A 10,308-nucleotide genomic window follows, 5' to 3' on the forward strand; every position below is an offset into this window, starting at 1 on the left:
CTCTCTCTCTCTCTCTCTCTCTCTCTCTCTCTCTCTCTCTCTCTCTCTGTATGCGCGCGCTACAGAGAAATTAGAGACTTGTACATATATAATATACTCATCAAATACTATGTTTTAGAAATACTATATTATGTTTATATAAACTAATTTCAATATAAAATATATTTATGAAAATTATATATACATTTGAAATGAAATAAATGTGTATATAATGAAATGTATTAACGTATAATATAATATATTGACTGCAAAAACGGCAAAAGTATGTTTTTCTTTCTTTCTTTTTAATAATGTATCACAAAATGAATACATTGATTTATCTCATTTTTATTGTTTTCTTTTTTTCTTTTTAGGATTTACATTCACATTTAAGACTTACTTTTGTAATTATTACTATACATACACAAAAATTGTTGATATTATTTCCATACAAACTTGTCTCCCCCCAACACGTATGTATGTATGTTGTATGTATTATTTCCATACATAGAAAATAGACTTAATCTCTAACATACAGCTATTACATTTTATAAAAAACACCGATAGTGAAAAGCAAACACTTCGACATATACATGCATACATACATACATACATAGATACATACATAATAGATATCTACATATATGATAGAAGATAGGAAGGGATAGATCTGAGGGTAAAGAGTAAAAAGAGAGAAGGGTGTCCTGAGGTACGACGAGGGGGGTTGGTATGTTGAGAGAGATAGATAGAGCGCACGCGCGGTGACGCAACAATATGGTGAATTCTGCGAAGCAGTCCAGTATCCACCCGACCATCAGCTGATCGATATACTTCCGCACACACGCCACGTCATACGCGCGCGACACGCATGTCACGCATCGTGTTAAACGTTAAGCGTCGTCTCAACGTCGTCGTCGTCGTCGTTGTTGCCGCCGTCACCGTATCCGTCGGCTTTATTATTATCTTAATCCTTAGATTTATCTTCTTTTTAGATATTTTATTTCGTACCAACCACCCCCATCGTCGCAACCATCTCTTTCTTCCTTCTTCCTCGCTTCACCATCTTCACCATCATTATTTTAATTTTATTTCGAATATTTTCAAAATACGCGCGGATGATCCTAATTATTCTTCGAATCATTATTGACCCTACTTTACAACCATTCCTCGCCTCATTCCTCATTCTCCTCCTGCTCCTCCTCCTCCTCCTTCCTTCTCCTCCTCCTCCTCCTCCTCCTCCTACTCCACCTTCTCCTTCTCCTCTTCCTCCACTTCTTCTTTCTCCTCTTTTTCTTGGTCACCCCATCCTCCTTTTCGAAGTCTCCGGCGGTGGCCTCGTTCACGTAGGAAGTGCCTCCAAGTCGCGAATTTCAAGCACGATGCGTCAGTATTTATCACCCAACGCGTAAATGTTACAGTGTATTCGTCTAGTTCGTCCTCTTCGTCCTCTTTCTACGTTAGTAGGTAGTATTTAAACTATGCGACAAAGCCTGAATCGGTAGTTAGATCGTCATTAACTACTACGGTTTTTTTTGGTGATCTTTAATCTTGTTCCTCGATTACTGATTGCGTTTTAATTTTTCCAAAATTGGATTTGACTCGTTCAAGAAATTTTTCGAAGAAGAAAGTTTTGGAATTACATATTTAGGTTGGTATTTGTATTAATATTTATATTTGATACCGTCTAATTATTTTCTGGGGTTACGTTTTTCACCAGATTTATTTTGAGAATTATCAGAGGATTTTGGGAATTGTCGGAACGTTTTTTTGAGAGTTGGTGGCAGAGTTTTTATTATCAAATTGATATTTTGATTGGTATATCGTCGATATAGATTTTTCTTATTTTGAGAATTTATTTATTTATTTATTTATTTATTTATTTATTTTTATGTGGATTATTTGTCCAAAATTAGATTATTTGTCCAAGTGTTTCGGGGATATTTTTATTTCGTTATTTGAACTCTGGTTTTAATTCGGCATTAATTTCATTTTATCAGATTATTTTTTTTTTTGGATTTGTTAAATAAAATTTGGGATTTATTTTGTAATTAGTTGATTCATTGTCTTTTGTTTTATTTCTTTGACGATTTGTAGTAATTAGATTATTTGTGTAAATGGTTTTAAGAATTTCGTCATTTGGAACGTGATTGCAATTTGGAATTCGTTTTTTTTTTTCTTTTTAAATCGGATTTTTTTTTGTTTCTTTAAGTGTTTGCGTCTCGGTTGATTTTAATCATTTTTATCTTGATTTCAACAAATTAAGATAAAAGAATTTGAAGAATTAGAAAATATTCGAAAAAATTTGAATTAGAAAACTAAGACTAATACTTCTCCGATTGATTTTTGATTCAGGTGTAGAAATATTGACGTAAACAAATTTTGAATAAAATGTCATAGTACAGTGATCGATTCAAAAATCGTCATTTTGCGAATTTATTGCACAAATTTAGTACGATTTAGTAATTAATTTAAGAGTTTATGATGGGCAGATTTAGATTTAGGAATCTATTATATTTACGACCTCATAAAAAATTTAAGATTAAGAAGCCAACGATTATTTGATAACTCAACAAATAAAAAATAAGCGTCGAAATAGAGTGTCCAGGCCAAAAGTTCATAGGTCATTTTAAATATCAATTACTCTTTTTCGAGACTTTTTAGACAAATTATTATTTTTCTCTAGATCGTAAAACTTCAAAAAATTTTAAGCTTAAGAATTTATTTACGATTTAGAACAAAATCATTCTGAAAAGTTTCTAAGAGGAGTAATCGATTTTAAAAATCTAGATTATTTAGAAACTTTCGGTATAAGTTAACCAACATATTTTATTAAAAATGATTGAGAATAACTTCTAATTATTCGACAGAAAAATTTTTAAGCGCAAAATCTATCGGAAGTTTTCAAGTGCATTCTTAGTCTCATCGTTGTGTATGTACATTATATATATATATATATATATATATATATATATACACACCTCAAAACGAGTCTTTTGAATTTTTCCCTCTTTTCAAGAGAAACGTTTTCCTCTCTTTCTTTTTTTCCTTTTTCTTTCATTCTTTCTTTCTCATGTGTCCACCTCTCTCTCTTTCTTTTTCTCTCTATCTATCTATCTATCTATCTATCTATCTATCTATCTATCTATCTATCTATCTATCTATCTATCTATCTATCTATCTATCTATCTATCTATCTATTTCTCTCTCTCTCTCTCTCTCTCTCTCTCTCTCTCTCTCTCTCTCTTTCTCTCTCTCTCTTATCGTGAGACGCTTAACGTCGACGAACAATTTTCCAGGCTTCTTGTCCCTTCAGAATTTTCAATGAGGGATAAGAACAGCCCCTGGAGCTACCAACGGATTTCTTTCAAACGCTCGTAAACCCTCGTCTGCTTCTTCTCGATAGTTCGTGCCAGGCCAAAAATTTTTTTCCTTATACTAGTAGCTGATGAAAACCACGTAGATTTTCGAGATGACAAATTTCAATTTATATTGACGTCCATTACATATTATATATTTAACAAGGTGAAGAGAGTTGTCAGAAATATTACTCGATATATTATTTTATTCGAAATAGATTACTCGAAATATTTTTTGTTATGATTTTTTTAAAAATATTTTATATTCATTTTGTTTTAACGGTTGACACAACTAAATTTTGTAGAAACTTTATATAATTAATAACTTTATATAACTTTATATAATATTTTTTTTCAATTATATATTTAGGATAAATATAAATATATTTATAATAAAAAGAAAAGAACGATTGAAATATGTCATAAACTTGTGAATAAAATGTATTACGAAGTCAGATTAAAAACAAAAAGAAAAATAATGATGGATTTAGATACTTTTACATTTTTATTAATAACAACAAAAACAGAATAATTTTAAATATTTTATTCATTGAAATAATATATATATCTTTTCTTTTCTCTAACTTTAAAATATTTATACTTTCTACCTTTCTTCTTTCCTCCTTCCGAGCTGTCTTACCATCTCGCACTTACCTAAACAAAATATCGAAGAATCCATCGAAACAAATACGAAATTTTGAGTTTGAATAGATTCTGAAAAGAGACAAAAAAAAACATCGCAATATAGAATGAAAAGACAAAATAGAAAAACTACAAATAAGCCACTCGAAAAAAGCCATTCGTCCTAATTCGTTGGCATACGCCGGGACAAGAGAAATACAATTTCTCCATTTCAATTTCGCGTTCCATCGTCAGCACAAATTTCAAGTGTTGGAGTACTCGAAAATTTTCCTGGCTCATCCAATACATACCACATACGCATACACATTCGCGCGCGCAGATGCACATACAGAGATATACGTATAAAGAGACACGAATGGTATACATACCATCTTACTATCTATTTATAAAACACTTCATATCGCACACATTTACACCTTCCATTATATTTTACAAATCATACATACACATACTCACTCTATCATACTTATACACAAAATACTTCATACGTTCCGTTATATCTTACACATCTGCATCTATACATACACTTTAGTGTGCGTGTACACTTACATATATCCACACCAGTATATCAACGTTCACAATTACATCCATATTGATATATACGATATATGCAAATATGCAAAAGATTTCGTATACTTTCATACCCCGGTATATTAAACATTACAGAATCGCACGCGTGTACATGATACACGTAAAATTACTTCGTACAGTTACTTATATCCGTACCATAGTATTATTACACATTCTCAATTATACACATCGACATATACAATATATGCAAAAGATTTCATACATAAATCCATCCCATTATATACACACCTCTAGTACCGTACAGAACCATACACAACTCGGTATACATATAAAACATTCGTACATTCCATTGTTTAAATGAGAAATGTATGAATACATATACAACAACAGTATACTTCAATATACATGTCCAAAAATGTTTCATGCATTTCTCTATATGTATTTCACTCTATATGATCCACCCAAATACCTACTTACATATACACCCACCTACATACGCACACACAAGCACGTATATACTTAGAGAAACAGATAGAAACACACTATAACATACTTTAAAATACAAAACTAATTTTCTCTACTAGTATCTCGTAACCGCGAAATATTCTCGGGAACTTCAAGTCCTGACGATTGCTAAACTCGTCGTTCATTGACTCGTCTATGTTGTTTTCTCTTTGAATAAAATGAGAAAGACAGAGACGGACGGTAGTGACATAGATAGATAGATAGATAGATAGATAGATAGATAGATAGATAGATAGATAGATAGATAGGTAGGTAGATAAATAGATAAATAGATAGATAAATAGATAGAAAAGAAGAGAAATACGGAGACAAAGAGAGAGAGAGAGGGAGAGAGAGAGAGAGAGAGAGAGACAGAGAGAGAGACAGAGAGAGAGACAGAGTATTCGTATTTCGTTCACACAGCAAAGAGAGTCCGTTCGCCGAGAGTGCATTCACGCATACGCGTGCAGTCTCCTCCCCCGTTCCCTCCTTCCACTACCCCCTACTTTTCACTCTCCATACCACTCCATCATCCTGAAATCCCTCCTCGCAACCTGCCCCACCAACTTCTTCCTCCACCACTTCTTTCTTTTCTTCTTCTTCTTCTTCTTCTTCTTCTTCTTCTTCTTCTTCTTCTCTCAGTGAAGACACGTAGTAAGAGTGAGAGAGAAAGAGTGAAAGAAAGAGTAAGAGAGAGAGGGAGGGAGGAAGAGAGAAAGAGAGAGAGAGAGAGAGAGAGAGAGAGAGAGAGAGAGAGAGAGAGAGAGAGAGAGAGAGAGAGAGAGAGAGAGAGAGAGAGAGAGAGAGAGCAAGGCAAGCAAGGCAAGGCTAGCTTGCTTGCTAGCCTCGTTCAAAGAAGGAGTCGCTGCTAAGTTCGCAAAGTTTACTCGTGTTCCGTGTCTCTAGTGTCAGTCTCTCTCCTGGCAGTCTGTGATATTCGACGCACGCATTATACTCCTCATTACTTTTAACAGAAAACACAAAGAGAGAAAGGGAAAAAGAGAAAAGAAAGAGAGAGAGAGAGAAAGAGAGCGAGAGAGAGAGAAAGAGAGAGAGAGAGAGAGAGAGAGAGAGAGAGAGAGAGAGAGAGAGAGAGAGAGAGAGAGAGAGAGAGAGAGAGAGATAGAGATAGAGATATAGGAATAGGAAGAGGGTGAAGTGAATAGTGAAAAGAGTGAGATACTTTTTTTTTATTATTTGTTTTAATTTTTATTTCAGTGACTTTCAATTGTTCTTTTTCCTTTTTTTTTTGTCTTTCTTTATGCTGTGTTATTGTTGTGAAAATTAAGAATTACATGTAGCAAATGACTATTGTTATCTATATCATATAAGTGATCGTTTTTTTTTCTTCTTTCTTTTATCTTCTTGAACAATCAATTGGTTCTTAGAATAAGCGAGAGTGTAGAAAGATAGAGAATTGTTTTTTTGTGTTTAAGTTTTTTCGGTTTTAGATCCGTGTAATTTCTTTTTTTTTTTTTTTTTGAGGGGTGGGAAGTAAGATAGGGGAGAGATAAATGAATAATAAGTGAACGACCACTATGGTGGTTGCTATTATAATTACACGATCACTTTTGTTTAATTTTTCTAAGTTCCTAACCCATTTGTTATTAAGAAGATTTTGAATAAGGAGCAGAGAGAGAGAGAGAGAGAGAGAGAAATTATTTTTATCATTTCGTTCGTAATTTTTTATTTTATTTATTGTAAATTTAATTCATTACATCTTGTTTTTGTTTCGTTTTTTTTTCTATTTTTTCCCCTTTTTTTTTTGTTTGAAATATACTTTGGATAAGATTCAGACTGATATTAATCTCAGAATTTACTTTACTTGATAACCGAATCGGTTTGTGTGATCTCTACAAATACATACATACGTACACATTGACAGACAGACAGACGGACAGACAAATACATGCGTGCTCATTTATTCAATTATTATACAGAGCGGGCCAGAAGTTTCTAGATGATTTTAAAAAGTTATTATTATTTTTCAAAATCGTTTAGGCTAATCTTTTTTTTATATTACAAACGGATTCCTAGACTGGTAGTTTAACAGTCTAACAGAAGAAAAGAAATTTTTTGCCTAAATTGTCACAAAAAATAGCGATCGATCGTTTGGACTGATTTTGTTTGTCTTCTCTTTTTTCTTTTTTCAAATTGCAAACAGATTTTTAAACTAGTTTAAAAATCTGAAAGAAAAAAAGAAATTTTTTGTCTAAGTTGTCACAAAAAAAGAGTGATCGATCTTTAAAATTGTCCAAGAACTTTTTGTGATCACCCTATAGATCCGTCGCGTTATATACATATGTACGCATTTATGTATGTGTCTATATACGTGTGTATATGTTGTATATGTTGTGTTGTTATTCCGTACGACAGAGTCAAGTCGAATCGATTCCGATAATATCACGCTTATTCAGAGCCTTTCATGATTTCCTTATCGCTTAGAGTCATTCGTTCCGTTGTACTGCTGGACCACGAACTAAGCTGAATCTCTTTTATGCTTGGTAAATCTAATGTTTCACTTTAGAATGTTCTAAGAGTTTTATTCGAAAAGTTTTAAGTAAGACTTTTTTGATTACATCGTTTAATATTTTTGTTTGCTCGCTCGTTCGTTTTATTTCCTATGCAATTTATATATTATTTATTTTAATTCTTTAATATAATTCATATATATATATATAAATAATATTTATTCTAAATAGAATATGAGAACTGTTGAAAAATATTGATGAACTTTTTTTTATGTTTACTCTTTTTTTTTTTTAATTTTTGTTTTAATATATGAGTAAATTTCATCTTTAAAATAAAACGCATCTTAAAGTGGAAATATAGAAAGTAAAAAATAAAAAAGAAAAGAAATTATAATATTACATATCATTTTAATTCAAATTTTGTTTGTTTATTTATTTTTTCTTTTTTCTTTTTTTTTATTTAATGTATAAATTTTGTTCATCAAGTGAAACATATCTTAAAATGCAAGAATTAAAAAAAAAAAAAGAATAAGAAAAGAAGATTTAAATATTACAATTCATTTTAATTTATTGCTTTCTTATTGCCAATTCATAAACGTTTGTTTGATTAAAATTAACTGTTGTACTTTTTTGTTTCGATAAAAATTCTTTTCTTTTAGAAAGAGAATCTGATTGTATCAGTTCGTTAACAATAATTAACATTTGTTCCTTTTTATCGATTAATTTTATTTATTTATTATTTCTTTTCTTTTTTCGATAAAAATTTTTTATCGTGAAGGAGTGTAATTTTCTGCAAAGTCTAATTTTTCGAATCGATCGTAATTTCGGAAGGATTTGGCTCTTGGCCCGTCACGTGTCGTTTCACGAAGACACGTAAGAATAAGAGATAGATAGATAGATAGATAGACAGACAGATAGATAGATAGATAGATAGATAGATAGATAGATAGATAGATAGATAGATAGATAGATAGAACAAAGGAAGGGTTGTTCTCTTTTCATACCCATTTTTACGTAAGCCTTGACCAATCGATTTTCACGTTAGTCATGATTCTTATAGGAATTGTCCGACAATTTATCGGTTGGGTGGGATATTCGTTCTATTGAAAGAAATGTGTGTCTATTGTTGATGATGATTTGATGATATTGTTCGAGAGAAGGAGAGATAGAGAGAGAGATAAAATGTGACTAAAACGACACGTTATCTCTTATCTGTGCAGGCCTCACTGCCGATCTGTCCCGAAGATTACAGCGGCAAACATCATTATCGGTGAGTAACATTAAATTTCTTAAACTATAGTCAGTGATATTCTATAAACAGCGATTTATTTAAAATATATAATATTGAAATTATTCAATATTTTATTTTTATATTAACGCAACAATATATATATTAAAATGTTATATATATATATAATGTAACAATATATACATATAATGTAAAAATTTGTTTTAATTCAATTTTAATCAAATTCGTTTTAATTTTGAATTAATATAACAATGTGCTATAGTATATAATATTGCATTGAGCAATAAATAATTAAGAAAATTTTCGACGTTTTATACTTAAATTAACACAACAATTTAGTATGATGAAGTATGGTACTAGATCGACTTATATAGAAATTTTTATTATTTTATTTTTAAATTAGTACAACAATAAAGTATAAATACTGGATTATGTTGGATTAACGAATAAGTAAAATTGGAATGCTTTAATATTTTCTGTTTCAATTAATATAATAATAATAATAAATATATAATAATAAATAATATGATAATATTGGATAAATAATAATAATAATAATAATATCGGTTTTGGTTAATATAAAAGTATTTATTATTTTATATATAAATTAACATTAACAATAATTATAATATTATTTTGATCTATAAATATTACCAAAAAATTGTCAGTATTTTATATTTAAATTAATACAACAATAAGTATAATCATAAATTGGCTAATATCGAAAGTTTTAATATTTTTTACTTAAATTAATACAATAATAATTATAATATTACGGTGATCAATAAATAGTATCATGAAATTGTTAGTATTTTATATTTAAATTAAACCGCAACACGTATAATATTAATTTGATTAACAAATAAAAAGAAAAAGAAAAGAAAATTTTATATATATATTATATATAATATATTATTTATTCTATATATATATATATATTAACTTTGCAATAATATAATACTAAATCGATAAATATAGAAATTGTTAATATTTTATATCTAAATTAAACAACAATAAATATGTTCAAATATATTCGATTAGTCAATATCTAGATCAGTCGATATTGAATAATTTCGTCATGTTCTCATAAAAAACAATACTTCATATATGATACATAATTTATTTATTGTCATAAAATATTAAAAACTCTTTACATTAAACCAATCTTTCAACTTTGTATTCCGTTGATAGAGTATTAATTTTATCAAAATATATGTTATTACGATTTGATCTGGCGAATTAAGTTTCTCGATTTTAGACTTTCGACTTTGATCGTAATTTTACAAATGTTAAAGCTTCATAGAAAAATTTTTGATATAGATTAATAGTAAGAAGAATGGTATAATCGGGTAGTAAAACGTAACATAGCAAAATGCAGGAAATTATCTCTCATAAATGCGAACGACCGAACCGGTTTATTATATCTTGTATGTGCTATGTTCTTTATTTACATCATTTTCTCATCTATCATAGTTAAATAAAAAAAGTATAATAGTCATAATTTTAATTTCTCATCGTGGTATCGAGAGATTTCAAGATGATCTCCAGAAAATTAGGGAGAAGTTTAAAAAAGTAT

The 10,308-nt window shown here is 29.8% G+C and overlaps 1 protein-coding gene across 1 annotated transcript in view; it reads left to right on the forward strand.

Annotated features, from left to right (window-relative positions):
• The window catches only part of LOC122630118 (heterogeneous nuclear ribonucleoprotein K-like), a 108,105-nt gene that overhangs the window by 7,723 nt on the left and 90,074 nt on the right, over positions 1-10,308 (forward strand). Inside the window, exon 3 of the mRNA XM_043814254.1 lies at positions 8,704-8,753. Coding sequence (XP_043670189.1) covers positions 8,704-8,753 — 50 coding nt within the window. The remainder of the gene's footprint in view (positions 1-8,703; positions 8,754-10,308) is intronic.

Source organism: Vespula pensylvanica, chromosome 6 (genome assembly GCF_014466175.1).
Source record: "Vespula pensylvanica isolate Volc-1 chromosome 6, ASM1446617v1, whole genome shotgun sequence".
Classification (NCBI taxonomy): Eukaryota; Metazoa; Arthropoda; class Insecta; order Hymenoptera; family Vespidae; genus Vespula; species Vespula pensylvanica.